This window comes from Salmo salar, chromosome ssa06 (genome assembly GCF_905237065.1).
Source record: "Salmo salar chromosome ssa06, Ssal_v3.1, whole genome shotgun sequence".
Lineage (NCBI taxonomy): Eukaryota > Metazoa > Chordata > Actinopteri > Salmoniformes > Salmonidae > Salmo > Salmo salar.
Genome location: NC_059447.1, coordinates 63445511 through 63465766, shown reverse-complemented (window position 1 = coordinate 63465766; position 20256 = coordinate 63445511). Strand labels below are relative to the sequence as shown.

Here is a 20256-nt window from a genome sequence, read left to right as displayed (position 1 = left end):
CGCCGAGCATGTGTCCCTGGGCGCAGGGTGCTTGCTCGCCTGTTGGAGCATGACCTGTATGTCAAGGCTGAGAAATGCCTGTTCTTCCAGCAGTCCGTCTCCTTCCTAGGGTATCGCATTCCCACCTCAGGGGTGGAGATGGAAAGTGATCGCATTTCAGCCGTGCGTAATTGGCTGACACCACGGTAGAGGTGCAGCGGTTCTTAGGGTTTGCCAACTACTACCAGAGGTTTATCTGGGGTTTTGGTCAGGTAGCGGCTCCCATTACCTCACTGCTGAAGGGGGCCCCGGTACGTTTGCAGTGGTCAGCTGAGGTGGACAGGGCTTTTAGTCACCTGAGGGCTCTGTTTACCTCGGCTCCCGTGCTGGCCCATCCGGATCCCTCTTTGGCGTTCATAATGGAGGTGAACACATCCGAGGCTGGGATAGGAGCTGTGCTCTCTCAGCGCTCGGGTACGCCACCGAAGCTCCGCCCCTGTGCCTTCTTCTCGAAGAAGCTCAGCCCGGCGGAGCAAAACTATGATGTGGGGGACCGGGAGCTGTTGGCTGTCGTCAAGGCATTGAAGGCGTGGAGACATTGGCTTGAGGGGGCTAAACACCCTTTTCTCATCTGGACTGACCATCGCAATCTGGAGTACATCTTGGCAGCGAGGAGACTGAACCCTCGCCAGGGAATGTGGGCCATGTTTTTCACACGTTTTGTGTTCACCCTTTCCTACAGACCAGGCTCCCAGAACGTGAAGGCAGACACATTGTCCCGGCTGTATGACACAGAGGAGCGGCCCATGGATCCCACTCCCATACTCCCCGCCTCCTGCCTGGTGGCGCCGGTAGTGTGGGAGCTGGACACGGACATTGAGCAGGCGTTACGTGCAGAGCCCGCTCTACTCCAGTGTCCCGCTGGGCGTCTGTACGTCCCGTCTGCTGTTCGTGACCGGTTGATCTATTGGGCCCACACGTCACCCTCCTCTGGTCATCCTGGGATCGGTCGGACAGTGCGCTGTTTGAGCGGGAGGTACTGGTGGCCTAGCTTGGCTAAGGACGTGAGGGTTTGTTTCCTCCTGCTCGGTGTGCGCCCAGTGTAAGGCTCCTAGGCACCTGCCCAGAGGGAAGCTACACCCCTTACCCATTCCACAACGGCCTTAGTCGCACCTGTCGGTGGATTTCCTTACCGATCTTCCCCCCTCACAGGGTAACACCGCGATCCTGGTCTTTGTGGATCGGTTCTCTAAGTCCTGTCGTCTCCTTCCTCTGCCCGGTCTCCCTACGGCCCTACTGACTGCGGAGGCCTTGTTTACGCACGTCTTCCGGCACTACGGGGTGCCTGAGGATATAGTGTCTGATCGAGGTCCCCAGTTCACGTCTAGGGTCTGGAAGGTGTTCATGGAACATCTGGGGGTCTTGAGCAGCCTTACTTCAGGGTTTCACCCGAGAGTAATGGGCAGGTGGAGTGAGTAAACCAGGATGTGGGCAGGTTTCTGCAGTCCTATTGCCAGGACCGGCCAGGAGAGTGGGCGGCGTTCGTGCCCTGGGCCGAGATAGCGCAGAACTCGCTTCGCCACTCCTCCACTAACCTCGCTCCCTTCCAGTGCGTACTGGGGTACCAGCCGGTTCTGGCGCCTTGGCATCAGAGTCAGACCGAGGCTCCTGCGGTAGACTGGTTCAGGCGCACAGAGGAAGCTGTCCGTGTTCACCTTCAGCGGGCCATGCTGTGCCAAAAAGAGAACGCAGACAGCCACCGCAGTGAGGCCCCGGTGTTCGCACCGGGGGACCGGGTCTGGCTCTCGACCTGAAACCTGCCCCTCTGCCTGCCCTGCCGGAAGCGGGGTCCGCGGTTTGTGGGGCCATTTAAAGTCCTGAGGAGAGTGAACGAGGTTTGTTATAGGTTACAGCTTCTCCCCGATTACCGTATTAACCCCTCGTTCCATGTGTCTCTCCTCAGGCCGGTGGTGGCTGGCCCGCTCCAGGAGTCTGAGGTGCGGGAGGTTCCTCCGCCCCCTCTGGACATCGAGGGGGCCCTGGTGTACTCTGTTCGCTCCATACTGGATTCGAGGCGTCGGGCGAGGGGCCTTCAGTATCTCTTGGAGTGGGAGGGGTACGGTCCGGAGGAAATGTGCTGGGTTCCGGTCGAGGACGTGTTGGACCCTTCAATGCTGCAGGAGTTCCACCGTCTTCGTCCGGATCGCCCTGCGCCTCGCCCTCCGGGTCGTCCCCGAGGCCGGTGTTGGCGCGCTGCTGGAGCCGTGCGTCAAGGGGGGGTACTGTCACGACTTCCGCCGAAGTCGGTCCCTCTCCTTGTTCGGGCGGCGTTCAGCGGTCGACGTCACCGGTCTTCTAGCCATCGCCGATCCACCTTTCATTTTCCATTTGTTTTGTCTTGTCTTCCCACACACCTGGTTTCAATTCCATCATTACATGTTGTGTATTTAACCCTCTGTTCCCCCCATGTCCTTGTCCGGAATTGTTTATTGTAAGTGCTTGTGCACGTTATGTCTGGTGTGCGTCGGGTTTTGTACCCATTTATTGATTGTTCTGTTTTCCGGTGTTTTTTATTATTAAACTGCGCCGTTAGAAACACAGTTTTGCTCTCCTGCGCCTGACTTCTCTGCCGCCAGTACGCACCCCTTGCACTAAATCAATAGCTGTTTAGTGGTCCAAAAATGGCGGAAACATTAACTTGCAATATGTTTTGTGGACTTCGCTGGACAGAGGTTTCTATCCGGTTTTGCGATAAAACAAAGGTGTGGTTAAATTTATTCTGCCACTGTTTTCTTATTGTCTCGGCCTTTAGGCCTATATATCACGGTCGCAAGGGGTGCTTGGCTTCCCCAGGGATTTTACCCATGCACTGCTACTGGTGGCAGCCAGTCACCGGTTTTCCTATGCATGGAGGGTTGTCACCAACAGCATATGTTCTGTCAACATGTCGATATGGTGACATTGACAATGATGTAGGCTGTGTGTAGTGGTTAGCGGTTATGGTATGAAGGTTTGCCTTCAAAAGTTTTTTTTTCGCCTAGTCACAGACAGTTGTTGTGTTGTGCACTGAAGTCCACAAGTGTAGGGAAAAGGTGAGAGGAGATCGGCGTAGAGGCGCAAAGGAATTATAGAACGAGCAAAGTGATGATGCTGTTTGTATGTGGCTGCTAGGAAAGTGAACTGTGTTTGCGGGTGATCAGGGGTGTATTCTGTTGGATTCTGTTGAAAAATATTTCTTAAACGGAAGCAAACAGAACGAAACAGAGATAAACCTACCTGAATTTGTCCAATAGAAACTCTGGTTGGCAACTGTTTGGACTAACGATTACACTTCAGATCAGCTAGATACATGCAAGAGTGTGCAAGGTGGTAATGAATGTGTCTGTCATCTTGATTACTCCAATTTGTCTCTCAACCTATGCGCCTACATTATAAACTTTCATTCGTAGGCTAGGTTGTCGCCACCTCATGATGGGTATAGGGAAAATTTGAGTGTCATGTAGTAGCCTAAACCTATCGATGTTACATCGAGCTGGGTGAATGGAACATGGAATACGAAATAAGGCCATGATCATAAAAAAAAAATTAATCCTGCCTAATCTTAAACGGCACTGATCGCCACTGATATATACAGTGCCAGTCAAAGGTTTGGACACACCGACTCATTCAAGGGTTTTTCTTTATTTTACTATTTTCTACATTGTACAATAATAGTGAAGACATCAAAACTATGAAATAACACATATGGATTCATGTAGTAACCAAAAAAGTGTTAAATTAATCAAAATATATTTAGATTTCAGATTCTTCAAAGTAGCCACCCTTTGCCTCGATGACAGCTTTGCACACTCTTGGCATTTTCTCAACCAGCTTCATGAGGAATGCTTTTCCAACAGTCTTGAAGAGTACCCACATATACTGTCCACTTCTTGTCTACTTTTCCTTCATTCCGCGGTCCATATCATTCCAAACCATCTCAATTGGGTTGAGGTTGGGTGATATTGGAGGCCAGGTTATCTGATGCAGCACTCCATCACTCTTTTTCTTGATCAAATAGCCCTTACACAGCCTGGAGGTGTGTTTTGGGTCATTGTCTTGTTGAAAAACAAATGATAGTCCCACTAAGCTCAAACCAGATGGGATGGCGTATCGCTGCAGAATGATGTGGTAGCCATGCCGGTTAAGTGTGCCTTGAATTCTAAATAAATCACTGACAGTGTCACCATCAAAGCAACCCCACACCATCACACCTCCTCCTCCTTGTTTCATGGTTGGAACCACAGATGCGGAGATAGTCCGTTCACCTACTCTGCGTCTCACAAAGACACAGCGGTTAGTGCCAAAAATCAAAAATTTTGACTCATCAGACCGACAGATTTCAAACGGTCTAATGTCCATTGCTCGTGTTTCTTGCCCCAAGCAAGTCTTTTCTTCTTATTTGTGTCCTTTAGTAGTGGTTTCTTTCCAGCAATTCGACCATGAAGGCCTGATTCACACAGTCTCCTCTGAACTGTTGATGTTAAGATGTGTCTGTTACATGAACTCTGTGAAGCATTTATTTGGGCTGCAATCTGAGGCTGGTAACGCTAATGAACCTATCCTCTGCAGCAGAGGTAACTCTGGGTCTTCCTATCCTGTGGTGGTCCTCATGAGAGCCAGTTTCATCATAGCGCTTGATGGTTTTTGCGTCTGCACTTGAAGAAACTTTCAAAGTTCTTGAAATGTTCTGCACTGACTGACCTTCATGTCTTCTCTTTGCTTATTTGAGCTGTTTTTGCCATAACATGGACTTGGTCTTTTACCAAATAGGGCTATCTTCTGTATACCAAACTCATTAAGAAGGAACAAAATTCCACAAATTAACTTTTAACAAGGCACACCTGTTAATTGAAATGTATTCCAGGTGACTACCTCATGAAGCTGGTTGAGAGAATGCAAAGAGTGTGCAAAGCTGTCATCAAGGCAAAGGGTGGTTACTTTGAAGAATCTCAAATATAAAACATGTTTTGATTTGTTTAACACATAATTCCATATGTGTTATTTCATAGTTTTGATGTCGTCACTATTATTTTTACAATGTAGAAAATAGTAAAAATAAAGAAAACCCCTGGAATAAGTTTGTCCAAACTTTTGACTGGTACTGTATATATGAATTAATGGTTCAATTTCCAGTCAAACACTGCATATATCATGTGTATGCACAAAACACCTGGATTTATTAGCCCAAACGTTAGATCCATTGGACAAATCCATTATATCTTTATACCCATCTGCATTATGTTGCTTTCTCATACGGTGCATTCAGAAAGTATTCAGACCACTTTACTTTTTCCACATTTTGTTACATTACAGCCTTATTCTAAAATGTATTAAATAGTAAGCTCCTAGGTTTTCCTCATCAATCTACATACAATACCCCATAATGACAAAGCGAAAACAGGTTTTTAGAAATGTTTCCAAATGTATTAAAACTACAAAACAGAAATACCTTATTTACATAAGTATTCAGACCCTTTGCTATGAGACTAGAAATTGAGCTCAGGTGCATCTTGTTTCCATTGATCATCCTTGAGATGTTTCTACAACTTGATTGGAGTCCACCTGTGGTAAATTAAATTCATTGGACATGATTTGGAAAGGCACACACCTGTCTATATAAGGTCCCACAGTTGACAGTGCATGTCAGAGCAAAAACCAAAGAAAGAATTGTCCTTAGAGCTCCGAGACAGGATTGTGTTGAGGCACAGATCTGGGGAGGGGTACCAAAACATTTCTGCAGCACATTGAAGGTCCCCAAGAACACAGTGGCCTCTATCATTCTTAAATGGAAGACATTTGGAACCACCAAGACTCTTCCTAGAGCTGGCCGCCCGGCCAAACTGAGCAGTCAGGGGAGAAGGGCCTTTGTCAGGGAGGTGACCAAGAATCCGATGGTCACTCTGACAGAGCTCCAGAGTTCCTCTGTGGAGATGGGAGAACCTTCCAGAAGGACAACCATCTATGCAGTACTCCCCCAATCAGGCCTTAATGGTAGAGCGGCCAGATGGAACCCACTCTACAGTGAAAGGCACATGCCATCCCGCTTGGAGTTTGCCAAAAGGCACCTAAAGACTCTGACTATGAGAAACAAGATTCTCTGGTCTGATGAAACCAAGATTGAACTCTTTGGCCTGAATTACATTTTACATTTTTTACATTTTAGTCATTTAGCAGACGCTCACTTAACAGACGCTCTTATCCAGAGCGACTTACAGTAGTGAATGCATACATTTCATTTCATGCATTTTTTGTACTGGCCCCCCTTTATTTCATGCATTTTTTGTACTGAATGTCAAACCTCACATCTGGAGGAAAACTGACGTCATCCCTACGGTGAAGCATGGTGGTGGCAGCATCATGCTGTGGGGTTGTTAATTTAATTTGTATACATTTGCAAAAATGTCTAAAAACTTGTTTTTGCTTTGTCATTATGGGGTATTGTGTGGAGATTTATGAGGGAAAAAACAATTTAATCCATTTTAGAATAACGCTGTAATCAGAATGTGGAAAAAGTCAAGGGGTCAGAATACTTTGTACTGTATACTCTAACCTAGGAGCTTACTATGTCTTTGTGATTAACTGACGATAACCTAGATCAACTGGGACAGTCCTCCCTGAAATGAACATGTGATTCAGTCAACCAGGATTACTGTGAATATTAAAGTTAATAAAATGAGGACAAGTTCAGGCTCCTATACAGTAGCTATAAACGTAATTACTTCTATACAGTAGATATATACAGTGCCTTCAGAAAGTATTCACATCCCTTGACTTTTTCTTTATGTTACAAAGTGGGATTAAAATTGATAGGATTGTCATTTTTTTGTCAACAATCTACAAAAAATAGTTTTTTATAGTTTACAGTTTATGCGCCGTTAGTCAGCACCTCTACACTAAATAATATTCTCTGGGTGTGCACCAGCTCATGTTTTGTATTAGCACATGACTCTTTTTTTAATTCTTCAAGCTCTTTCAAGTTGGTTGTTGATCATTGCTAGACAGACATTCTTAAGTCTTGAAGTAGATTTTCAAGCCGATTTAAGTCAAAGCTGTAACTAGGCCACTCAGGAACATTCAATGTCTACTTGGTAAGTAACTCCAGTGTCTAACTGGCTTTGCGTTTTAGGTTATTGTCCTGCTGAAAGGTGGATGTGTCTCCACATTTTTTGCAGTTTTACTTTAGTGCCCTATTGGAAACAGGATGCATGTTTTGGAATATTTTTATTCAGTACAGGCTTCCTACTTTTCACTCTGTCATTTAGGTTATTATTGTAGAGTAACTACAATGTTGTTGATCCGTCCTCAGTTTTCTGCTATAACAGCCATTTAACTGGTTTAAAATCACAATTGGCCTCATGGTGAAACCCCTGAGCGGTTTCCTTCCTCACCGTCAACTGAGTTAGGAAGGATGCCTGTATCTTTGTAGTAGCTGGTTGTATTGATGCACCATCCGAAGTATAATTAATAACTTCACCATGCTCAAAGAGATATTCAATGCCTGCTTTTTTTACCCATCTACCAATAGGTGTCCTTCGTTGCGAGGCATTAGAAAACCCCATTGGTCTTTGTGGTTGAATCTGTCCTTGAAATTCACTGTTCGACTGAGGGACCTAACAGATAATTGTATGTGTTGGGTACAGAGATGAGGTAATTCAAAATAGCATTATTGCACACAGAGTTCGTCCATGCAACTTATTATCTGACTTGTTAAGCAAATGTTTACTCCTGAAGTTATTTAGGTTTGCCTTAACAAAGGGATTGAATATTTATCGACTCAATTTCGTATTAATTTGTAAACATTTCTAAAAAAATAACTCCACTTTGACATTATGGGGTATTGTTTGTAGATCCGTTACACAAAATCTACATTTAATCCATTTTAGATGTAGTCTGTCACACAGCAAAATGTGGAAGAGGTGATGGGGTGAGAATACTTTCTGACGGCACTGTAGCTGTAGCTGTTGCTATCAGAATCTCAAGTATGCCTACATGGGTTCAGTAAATGCAATGATGGTGTCAAAACTAATACAGAAAAAAGAAAAGAACAGCTCTGCCGATAACCAAGAGGTAAGATAAATAAAATCCATTACTCCTTGGCTAACAGGTGTTGCTTTCAGGGTAGGAATGACATGACCATTGGGTTTAACTATGGAACATTGATGTCAGTGTTAAATGTTTTTTCAACCCATTCACCATCTCTCAGGTGATGAGATATATATTCCCAATCAACCCTCCAGCTATAATAGCTTTAGTATTAGCAACTCCTTCTAGATTATTTACATTCAACACCAGGCCTTGAGGTTTATCATACACTAAGCAACAAAACATAGAATATCTACCATACTGTTTGTCTACGGCCGTCCACTGAGGAGAGAAGGCAACAGAAAATTAATCAGTATTCAAATTGAAAGAATCAGGTTGTCATCACAGAGAAATTTGTGTGAAGATTGTATCTGATACTATTAAGCCCCAGGGTATATGTGGCTCAGCCATCCACTGGAGAGGGTTCATTGTTATGCCTCAACATTCAATTTAAGAGTAATTTGTTTGGATTATCCCTTTTTGACAGCCAGGCTGGTGTTGGTGTATCTAATTCTGATTATTTATCTATGTCGCGTCGCCTTTCCTCTCCTCCCTGTCCTGATTGAGGCCAAGTCAGTACGGTGCTGTGACTGTTTCTGTAACGAGAGCCTCACTAAATTAACTAGCCAGGGCCGACATGGGACCAAGCCTCTCCATACTGAAAGGTCAAAGTTTAGCTCTACCATTTTTTCAAACCGTAATTGTTCACCACTCAGAAAAGACAAAAACAAAATTGACAAACTTGATGTATCCCATTTCTGTCTCCTTTTGAAATTAATCAAGGGCTTGTATATGGGAAATGAAGTGGCGTTTCCCAATAATGAGAAAAACAATTTCCTGGCCCCAAAGACCAAGATTGGCATTTTCCATTACAAACTTAAAATGTACATATGTTCGTCCATCAGTGTGTTGGGTGCGGTTGATTTTGTCACACGGTGCCGGTCAGGTCATCAATCTTCAGTAACCAGACGCAGCCCTGCAGAGGAATGAGAGAGTGGAAACCTGTGGTAAGGGAGCCCTGTAAATCCTGATAAAACTTGGATAAATGCAATTTAATGCCATCAATCATGCAATAGTGGGGCTGTAACATAACGGGGGGAGGGTCACACTCACAAAAGCCTGAACTGGGAAGTATCCATTTTACCTGAACTCTACACAGCCTCCCGTGTAGAGACACATACTGGACTCCTTGTAACAGATTTAACAGATTCATTCACTTTGCAGGTTCTGGTTATTTTATAGATGAATCACTTGAGTGTATGTATTTCTGTTATTCAATACATGTGAAAGTATTAAACGTTTAAATTAAAAAAGGTATTATCTTATGATCTCTTGAGGGAATTGTTGGTATTCACATAGGTCCCAAGGTGTATTAAGTGGGTGATTTGTTGGATGACAAGATTCCATCTATCAATGGATTTCTGCTTGGTTATCCTGGAGTTGAAGGAAAAAGGTAGTATTTTCCTTCTGACTACAAAGTCCAGGGACTTACATGCCTCATTTCATGCCTTAGACAGAGCATATTCTCATACCAGGGATGAGCCACCACCTTGGCTTCTGTGTAGAATAGTATATATTCTTCCCCACAAGTTGCTCATCTGCTTCCCAAGCAGGATTTGCTTGGGGAGGACTTGCTTGGACAATGGGTCTTTTTATTGGACAAGCCAGAGTGGGGAGGCCTTGAGAAATGTTTTAATTTACTCTACCAGGCAGTAAATCAAAGTACCTGCATTGCGTATGCAGCTGGATCAGTGATGTGAAACATTTAGCACAATGCTACTTTCTCCTGCAATGCAAACAAGACAGATTTATATTAGTATTTAAGCAGCAGGCATTGAACTTCTGAGGCCTTTAATCCTAGTGTTTAATAGAGAGGCTCTGGGCCATGCCAGGATAGAGCGGAGCTTGATGGCAATGACACATGAAGTGATTCATCCTAATAAACACACCCTGACATTAACGATACGAGTCAACCTGCTCACTGCATGGCTGCAGATGTCTGAACCATGTGTGCACCAAATGTGTTCATTCTGCTCCTCATGTGTAGAACAATAGATATTCATATTAAGACGTCTGTCTAGTGGGCCTAGAGAGTATAGATTTCTTTGCTAAATCATTGCAGCCAGAGGGATGACTCTCAGTGTGAGTCATGCTTCCCCAACGATTAGCTGATGTTTATCCTCGCCTCTCATCTGGCATCCTTCAATGTAAGGGAAGTCATGCAGAATAAACATAGTACCATCACCTGCAGTAAGATACACACCTCCTTTGAAATGAGCCTGAACTACCGCCACCTGTTAACATTGTAAATACAGCTCTTCTACCAGCCCGATTCAACATGGGACGAGTCAGGACCAAGACGGTGAAAAAAGCCGCCCGGGTCATCATTGAGAAGTACTACACCCGGCTGGGAAATGACTTCCACACCAACAAGAGGGTGTGTGAAGAGATCGCTATCATCCCCAGCAAGAAGCTGCGTAACAAGATCGCTGGGTATGTGACCCATCTGATGAAGCGCATCCAGAGGGGTCCCGTCAGAGGCATCTCCATCAAGCTGCAGGAGGAGGAGAGGGAGAGGAGGGACAACTACGTCCCAGAGGTTTCTGCTCTTGACCAGGAAATCATAGAGCTGGACACTGACACCAAGGAGATGATCAAACTACTGGACTTCGGCAGTCTGTCCAAACTGCAGGTCACCCAGCCAACTGTCGGAATGAACTTCAAGACACCCAGAGGAGTCTAGCCATTTGTAATATATCTCTTAATAAATACAAAATGTACAAAAAAAAAAAACATTGTAAATACAGACAACCAGTGATTCACACACCAACAGCTAATCACTCTTACCAACCCCTCAACCCGTAAAGCCCAGGTATTTCTTCCCCTGTAGGGGAGACTGGGTTTGGTTGTCTCAAGGGTTGGTTTTCATAATGCTAATTACTCCCAATCTAAATGGTGTGTGAATTTGGGCCTCCCGAGTGGTGCAGCAGTCTAAGGCACTGCATGGCAGTGCTTGAGGCGTCACTACTTTTATTTTTTTTTACATTTTTATTTCACCTTTATTTAACCAGGTAGGCTAGTTGAGAACAAGTTCTCATTTGCAACTGCGACCTGGCCAAGATAAAGCGTAGCAATTCGACACATACAGCAACACAGAGTTACACATGGAATAAACAAAACATACAGTCAAAAATACAGTAGAACAAAAGAAAACAAAAAGTCTATATACAGTGAGTGCAAATGAGGTAAGTTAAGGCAATAAATAGGCCATGGTGGCAAAGTAATTACAATATAGCAATTAAACACTGGAATTGTAGATGTGCAGAAGATGAATGTGCAAGTAGAGATACTGGGGTGCAAAGGAGCAAGATAAATAAATAAATACAGTATGGGGATGAGGGGGGTAGATAGATGGGCTGTTTACAGATGGGCTATGTACAGGTGCAGTGATCTGTGAGCTGCTCTGACAGCTGGTGCTTAAAGCTATTGAGGGAGATATGAGTCCCCAGCTTCAGAGATTTTTTCAGCTTCAGAGACTACAGACCCGGGTTCGATCCCAGGCTGTGTCACAACCGGCCGTGACCGGGAGTCCCATAGGGTGGCGCACAATTGGCCCAGCGTTGTCCAGATTAGGGGAGGGTTTGGCTGGGGGGGCTTTACTTGGCTCATCGTGCTCTAGCGACTCCTTGTGGCGAGCCGGGCGCCTGCAGGCTGACTTCCGTGGTCAGTTAAACAAACAGTGTTTCCTCCGACACATTGGTGCAACTGGCATCCGGGCTAAGCGGCCGGGTGTTAAGAAGCACGTTTTGGCGGGTCATGTTTTTTGGCGGGTCATGCAACTGGATATCATGAAATTGCGGAGAAAAAGAGGGTAAAATACAACAACAACAAAAATTGAATGTGTGAATTCTCTGAGAGAACTCATCCACCCGGTCAATTCATGTCAGCATCACAAAACATTGAGGTGAGGGGAATTTATGTATTTTTCATACAGTGCCTTCAGAAAGTATTCAATACCATTGACTTTTTCCAAATGTTGTTGTGTTACAGCCTGAATTTAAAATGGATTAAATTGAGGTGTTTTGTCCCTGGCCTACATAACTGGCCTAAATAACCCCATAATGTCAAAGTGGAATTATGTTTTTAGATTTTTTGGGGATTAATAAAAAATGAAAAGCTGAAATGTCTTGAGTCAATAAGTATTCAACCCCTTTGTTATGGCAATCCTAAATAAATTCAGAAGTAAGGCACTAAAATAATACTGCATAAAATGTGGCAAAGCAATTACATTTTTGTCCTGAATACAAAGTGTTATGTTTGGGGCAAATCCAATACAACACATTACTGAGTACCACTCTCTATATTTTCAAGCATGGTGGTGGCTGCATCATGTTATGGGTTTGCTTGTAATCGTTAGGGACTGGGGAGTTTTTCAGGATAAAAAAGAAGGCAAAATTCTAGAATAAAACCTGGTTCAGTCTGCTTTCCACCAGACACTGGGAGACAAGTTCACCTTTCAGGAAGACAATAACCTAAAACACAAGGCCAAATCTATACCGGAGTTGCTTATCAAGAAGACAGTGAATGTTACTGAATGGCCAAGTTAAAGTAATGATTAACAACCAATTTGACAGACCTTGAAGAATTTTAAAAAGAACGATGGGCAAATGTTGCACAATCCAGGTGTGGAAAGGTCTTAGAGACATACACAGAAAGACTCAAAGCTGTAATCCGATTGCTGCCAAAGGTGCTTCTACAAAGTATTGACTCAGGGGGTGTGAATACTTATGTAGTAAATTAGATATTTCTGTATTTCATTTTTTATGAATTTGCTAAATGTTCGGAAAACATGTTTTCACTTTGTCGTTATGGGGTATTGTGTGTAAATGGGTGATAAAAAAATATACTTAATCCATTTTGAATTCAGGTTGTAAATGAAATGTGGAATAAGTCAAAGGGTATCAATACTTTCTGAAGGCACTGTAGGTGAAATAAATATTTTTATATATTGGTATTTTCTTTGTAAATGTTTGAATTGTTATCCATGAACAATTATGTTTGTTGAAAAAGGAAGGGGAGAGCTACATTTCAAACCTATTTCTGAGTTCCTGGGTCATGTGGTAACGAGCGTCGTAATGGTGCTTGGGGATGGTTGTCACATGGAATGTGGAGTTGGTTGTCACTATCAACTCCCTTCGTTGCCTTTTTCTGTCACTCACCCACACACGCATCTGCAAACACATGCAAGCACACACACATTTACTCAAAATGTCATATGTTATTCTCACGGCATAAAATGCAGAATTTTGTTAGGAATATCATTCGATCAAAGAAAGGCTATTTCTAAGACTGCGTGCAATATTGCTTAATTTCCTGTTACAAAAGGAATAAGCTACTAGCACACAACCAACCCCACACTCTGTGACATCCAGCTCTGCGATGGGGCTGGTTGTCACAAGTGGACAGAATGTTTTTGACAGTTTATAATTCCATGTTGGAATAAGATATGAGGATTAAAAGGGTTCCCATTTCACCCAAGACCTTGGTCTTTTAAGATATACTGGTGCTGAAGATATACTGGTGCTGAAAATACACATGGGAGTAAAAAGTGTGACAACCAACCCCGGTCTTCCCTATCTCCTGTAAGCTACCTCTCAACCCTCCTTTGATTAATATTTCATGGTTCGTCTAACCTGGATGAACAGTGAGGAGACACACCCTGTTGGAGGGACACACTGTCAGACACAACCCTTTCTAACTGTCACTTCTGAGCTGAGGGCGCTGACAGCGCTGACAGATGTCGCTTTTCCCTCCCCTGGGAGCACCATTACCTGGGAACCATCACACCACCAGACGACAGCGTTCAACAAGGCCAAAAACTTTAGTGGAGTGAGACAATGATCTTGTTTGCGTGCTGCTTTTGAGGAATTCCCTGTCGGGTGAAACTCTGAGTTCCATTCTGTGTCAGGGGTACAGATTAGGAAAGATTTTCTAGAGTGGAGAACTTCTTATACTGACAAACTTCCAAACTTGAACATTTATGAACACCTACAAGCGTCTTTATATTCATGGATTGATTCAAATGTGTTCTTGTGACATGCGCTTCGGTTCTCGAGTGGCGCAGCGGTCTAAGGCACTCCATCTCAGTGCTAGAGGTGTCACTACAGGACACCCTGGTTCGAATCCAAGCTGTATCACAACTGGCCATGATTGGGAGTCCCATAGGGCGGCGCACAATTCGCCCGGGTTTGGCCGGTGTAGGCCGTCGTTGTAAATAAGAATTTGTTCTTAACTGACTTTCCTAGTTAAATAAAGGTTAAATAAAATAAATCAATAAAAATGTAGTAACTGTAAATAAGCTAGTACAACTGTAACAGATGCCCATCTTCATGGAACCAAGTGGATTGAACTGTCAAGGCAAAAAAATATGACAACACAGAGAAGCCAGCAGATACCACTTCTTGGAACACTGAGTATACATACAGGCTCATGCTGTACTATTAACCATGAAGTTATTAACCTATTGGCCTTGGAGTCATACAATAATAGCATTAATAGCATTACGTGAAGTTTGAGGACAGGGATCGAGAGTGCAGCTGTGACCCTCTAGCCATCTGCTCATGGTTTTACTACATGAGACTGAGCTCAGGGACTCGGCCCCCTCCAGTAGTGTCCCTGTACTCCCCACACCACCTCAGCAGCCTGTCTTTCTACTGCTGCCCCTCACTTCACTGATGACAGAGGCTGACCTCTTGGGGAGGTGAGGCACACAGCGCACTGCTTCACTGCAGCATTCAGATAACCTTGCCCTGTCATTGCATTCTTAGAACAAATCTCCTCTTATCGGAATCTTGTAGCAGCAGCAAATGCAATTTCCCAAGCTCTCCTGGGTGCACGCTTCAAATCCACCACAGACAATCTGGTGGTTTGATCTGACATCTTTAAGAGGGACCTGAACCGTGCCAGTATTAACCCATTTGACAACGTCTGCTGATGCGCCGGCGCGCTCGTTTTGTTCCAGCCCACAGATCACAGGCGCACATTAGCAACTGCAAAGACCCTGTCACTGTGTGTGACGGGAACACTCTCAAAGGTAGAGGAAGAGGGTGTGTGTGCGCATGTGTGTATGTGTGTGAATAGGATTTTTAATGGATATAAATATAAGGTCCCCACAAGGATAGTAAAAAATATATTGTGTGTATGTGTGCTTGCATGTGTGCGCCAAGCCTGTGCGCATGTGTCTGTGCGTGGGCAGCAGGTAGTTTGCTGGTTCGAATACCTGAGCTGACTAGGTGAAAAATATGTTGATGTTGCGCCTGTAAGTCGCTCTGGATAAGAGTGTCTGCTAAGTGTGTGCACGAGGCACTCTTTGTCACATTGCAGAGCAGCACTTCATCTTCTGGGCGCCCCATCCTTCCATGAGAACAGCAAATCAGTCGTGGAGGAAAGAGTGATGTATCGGGTTGCTTGCCCGGGGTGTTCAAATAAACTACTTGTAAAATTGCCTTACTCATCATTTCTGGGTTGTTCCAATTCCTTTTTTATGATTATTTTTTTTGTCATTTTTATCCACGTTTCCCTCAGATGAAGCTGATAAAGAATGGAGCTATGGAGAGAGAAGAACCGAAATGAACTGCCTCCTTTCTCATCAAACTACTACCCTTGTGGAATAACATTAAAATATTTACTTGTGAAAAATGTGTGCATCGTAAATTACATTACACTAAAACAAGCATTGAATTTAACAAACATATATAGCTTCATATTCAAATGTGTGTGTAAATGTCTCTTTGGATTGAAAAGAAGTCATATTTACGGATGGAGATATCCAGTGGGAGCACAAAGCGATATCAATCAGGGACCTACTTTTAGCTGGCTTCCTCTCTCTCCCACATACATTCCCAGACATTGTCCGGGAGGAAGAATAGAGTCCATGCGAGTCACTCCCCATCAGGCCATCTGAACATTGATGATGACAAACTCATATTCCTCAGCATACAGGATGCAACGTCAAGTTGGAATGGGAGAATAGTAGAAGGTGAATTGTCTGCAGTGAGAAGACTTCACTATCTACCCCAGTCTACTACCAGAATGCATCACTGTGGCATCTGTTTAGCCTGTAGTCACTGGAGCTGACATAGAGAGGCTATAGGACCTGTGTTTTTTCTGGCAAGGGGAGTACAAAGTCAATTAAAACAGCCAGAGGTTGTTAGTGGATGTATGTACTAACTGTACAAACAAGGATAGACATGCTATCCTGCAGACCCTATTCAATCAAACAATTCAAACATCACCCAACCTATCATGTCTCTTGTCAGAACCATATTTAAAACTGATTACAATTTCTTCAACTGATCCAATTGAACCCCCTAGAGTTGATTTACATGCCCGCGCATAATAACAAATCCCCACAAAGATCCATCAGTTTAAGCAAGAGATAGCTGGGGTTTTTGCATTGGATGCGTCTCAATTAGTGACGGTCGATGCCGTTTAAGATGAGGGAGGATGATAATTATTTTATGAGCATGACCTTATTTATATTACAGCATTTTGGATGACTGTAATTCATATTCCATTCACCCAGCTCAATGTAGCATCGATAGGTTTAGGCTACTACATGATACTCTAATTTTCCCTGTACTCATCATGAGGTTGCTATTTATTTATTTCGCCTTTATTTAACCAGGTAGGCAAGTTGAGAACAAGTTCTCATTTACAATTGCGACCTGGCCAAGATAAAGCAAAGCAGTTTGACACATACAACAACACAGAGTTACACATGGAGTAAAACAAACATACAGTCAATAATACAGTAGAAAAATAAGTCTATATACAATGTGAGCAAATGAGGTGAGATAAGGGAGGTAAAGGCAAAAAAGGCCATGGTGGCAAAGTAAATACAATATAGCAAGTAAAACACTGGAATGGTAGATTTGTAGTGGAAGAAAGTGCAAAGTAGAAATAGAAATAATGGGGTGCAAAGGAGCAAAATAAATAAATAAATACAGTAGGGGAAGAGGTAGTTGTATGGGCTAAATTATAGATGGGCTATGTACAGGTGCAGTGATCTGTGAGCTGCTCTGACAGCTGGTGCTTAAAGCTAGTGAGGGAGATAAGTGTTTCCAGTTTCAGAGATTTTTGTAGGTCGTTCCAGTCATTGGCAGCAGAGAACTGGAAGGAGAGACGGCCAAAGGAGGAATTGGCTTTGGGGGTGACCAGAGAGATATACCTGCTGGAGCGCGTGCTACAGGTGGGTGCTGCTATGGTGACCAGTGAGCGGAGATAATGGGGGACTTTACCTAGCAGGGTCTTGTAGATGACCTGGAGCCAGTGGGTTTGGCGACGAGTATGAAGCGAGGGCCAGCCAACGAGAGTGTACAGGTCGCAGTGGTGGGTAGTATATGGGGCTTTGGTGACAAAACGGATGGCACTGTGATAGACTGCATCCAGTTTATTGAGTAGGGTATTGGAGGCTATTTTGTAAATGAAATCGCCCAAGTCGAGAATAGGGAGGATGGTCAGTTTTACGAGGGTATGTTTGGCAGCATGAGTGAAGGATGCTTTGTTGCGAAATAGCCAATTCTAGATTTAACTTTGGATTGGAGATGTTTGATGTGAGTCTACAAATACACCTAGGTATTTGTAGTTGTCCACATATTCTAAGTCAGATCCGTCCAGAGTAGTGACGCTGGACGGACGGGCAGGTGCAGGCAGCGATCGGTTGAAGAGCATGCATTTAGTTTTACTTGTATTTAAGAGCAGTTGGAGGCCACGGAAGGAGAGTTGTATGGCATTGAAGCTATAACCTAGCATATGAATTCAAGTTTACAATGTAGGTGCACAGGTGACAGACAGTGACACATTCAATACCGCCTTGCACATTCTTGCCTGCATCTAGCTGATCTAGGGTGTAATCATTAGTCCAACATTTGCAAAATAGACTTTCTACTGGACAAATTCAGGTATGTTTATCCCTGTTTCCTTCCACTTGCTTCCGTTTAAGAAACATTTTCAACAGAATTGGAAGAATGAATACACCCCTGATCACACGAAAACAGTTAACTTTCATAGCAGCCGCATAAGAACAGCATGATCACTTTACTCATTGTATATATAATTCCTTCTCGCAACTATCTACGTGCTCTCCTCCTCTCACCTTTTCCTTTCGCTTTTGGACTTCATTGCACAACATATCAGCTGTCTGCGACCAGGCGAAAAAAACTTTCCAAGCCAAACCCTCATATCATGACCAATAACTTCCCCGGGCACAGTTGGCCAACAAACTATTATGACCCCTCTATGGAAAGATGAGACTCTCACAAACACGATGGTGCTCTACAACCCCGACAAGTGTCTTGGGACTCATCTGAAGTCGGTACAGCCAATCTGCCAACTTCTGTACAGCCAATCTGCCAACTTAAAGCGTCTGAACAGTTTGGGCAACATACTCATGTTGGTTGTTTTTCTCTAGGACACCCACAGGCCTCACAAGACTCGTCTGAAGGTCCCCTGGTACCAGTTGAAAAAATGGAAAGTGTTGGTCCCATGTTTCATGGGCTGAAATGAAAGATCCCAGAAATGTTCCACACACACAAATAGCTTCTTGGCATATCAAGAAGCTGATTTAACAGCATGATCCTTACACAGGTGCACCTTGTGCTGGGGACAATAAAAGACCACTCTAAAATATGCAGTTTTGTCACACAACACAATGCCACAGATGTCTCAAGTTTTGAGGGAGCGTACAATTGACATGCTGACTGCAGGAATGTCCACTAGAGCTGTTGCCAGAGAATTTTATGTTCATTTCTCTACCATAAGCCACCTCCAACATATTTTTTGAGATTGTGGCAATACGTCCAACCAGCTTCCGCACCTAGTCCGCTCAGGGATTCGAACCAGCCACCTTATCACTTACTGGCCCAACGCTCTTAACAGCAGACCACCGCAGACCAAATGTATGGCATTGTGTGGTCGAGCGGTTTGCTGATGTCGACGTTGTGATCAGAGTGCCCCATAGTGGCGATGGTGTCATGGTATGGGCAGGCATAAGACTAGGACAATGAACACAATTGCATTTTATCGATGGCAATTTGAATACACAGAAATTCGTGGCGAATTCCTAAGGTCCATTATGAGGCCAAAAAAAGGGGTTAAATACATGTAAAAAAAACTTTTAAAAAACTAAAAGGTTCCTTATCTTTCTTATTTATTTATTTTAATGTCACATTTATTTAACTAGGAAAGTCAGTTAAGAACAAAATCTAATTTACAATGACGGCCTACCAAAAGGCAAAAGGCCTCCTGCGGGGACGGGGGCTGGAATTATAAATAAAAATATAGGACAAAACACACATCACAACAAGAGAGACACCACAACACTACATAAAGAGAGACCTATGACAACAACATAGCATGGCAGCAACACATGCCAATGCAGCATGGTAGAAACAACACATGACAACAACATGGTAGCAGGACAACATGGTAGCAGCACAAAACATGGTACAAACATTATTGGGCAGACAACAGCACAAAGGTAAGAAGGTAGAGACAACAATACATCAGGTGAAGCAGCCACAACTGTCAGTAATGACTGAGTCTTTGAATGAAGAGATGGAAATAAAACTGTCCAATTTGAGTGTTTTTTGCAGCTCGTTCCAGTCGCTAGCTTCAGCGAAATGAAAAGAGGAGCGACCCAGGGATGTGTGTGCTTTGGGGACACTTAACACAATGTGACTGGCAGAACAGGTGTTGTATGGGGAGGATGAGGGCTGCAGTAGATATCTCAGATAGGGGGGAGTGAGGCCTAAGAAGGTTTTATAAATGAGAATCAACCAGTGGGTCTTGCAACGGGTATACAGAGATAACCAGTTTACAGAGGAGTATAGAGTGCAGTGATGTGTCCTACTGTATAAGGAGCATTGGTGGCAAATCTGATGGCCAAATGGTAAAGAACATCTAGCCGCTCGAGAGCACCCTTACCTGCTGATCTATAAATGATGTCTCCGTAATCTAGCATGGGTAGGATGGTCATCTGAATCAGGGTTAGTTTGGCAGCTGGAGTGAAAGAGGAGCGATTACGATAGAGGAAACCAAGTCTAGATTTAACCTTAGCCTGCAGCTTTGATATTTGCTGAGAGAAGGACAGTGTAC

General features: G+C 43.8%; 1 protein-coding gene across 1 annotated transcript; it reads left to right on the top strand.

Moving 5' to 3' along the window:
- The first annotated feature begins 10412 nt into the window (after positions 1–10412).
- On the top strand, positions 10413–10893 carry LOC106607915 (40S ribosomal protein S17-like). The gene has a single exon (XM_014205394.2). It carries the CDS (start codon positions 10439–10441, stop codon positions 10841–10843), a length of 405 nt encoding a protein of 134 aa, XP_014060869.1. The 5' UTR covers positions 10413–10438; the 3' UTR covers positions 10844–10893.
- The last annotated feature ends 9363 nt before the right edge of the window (positions 10894–20256 follow it).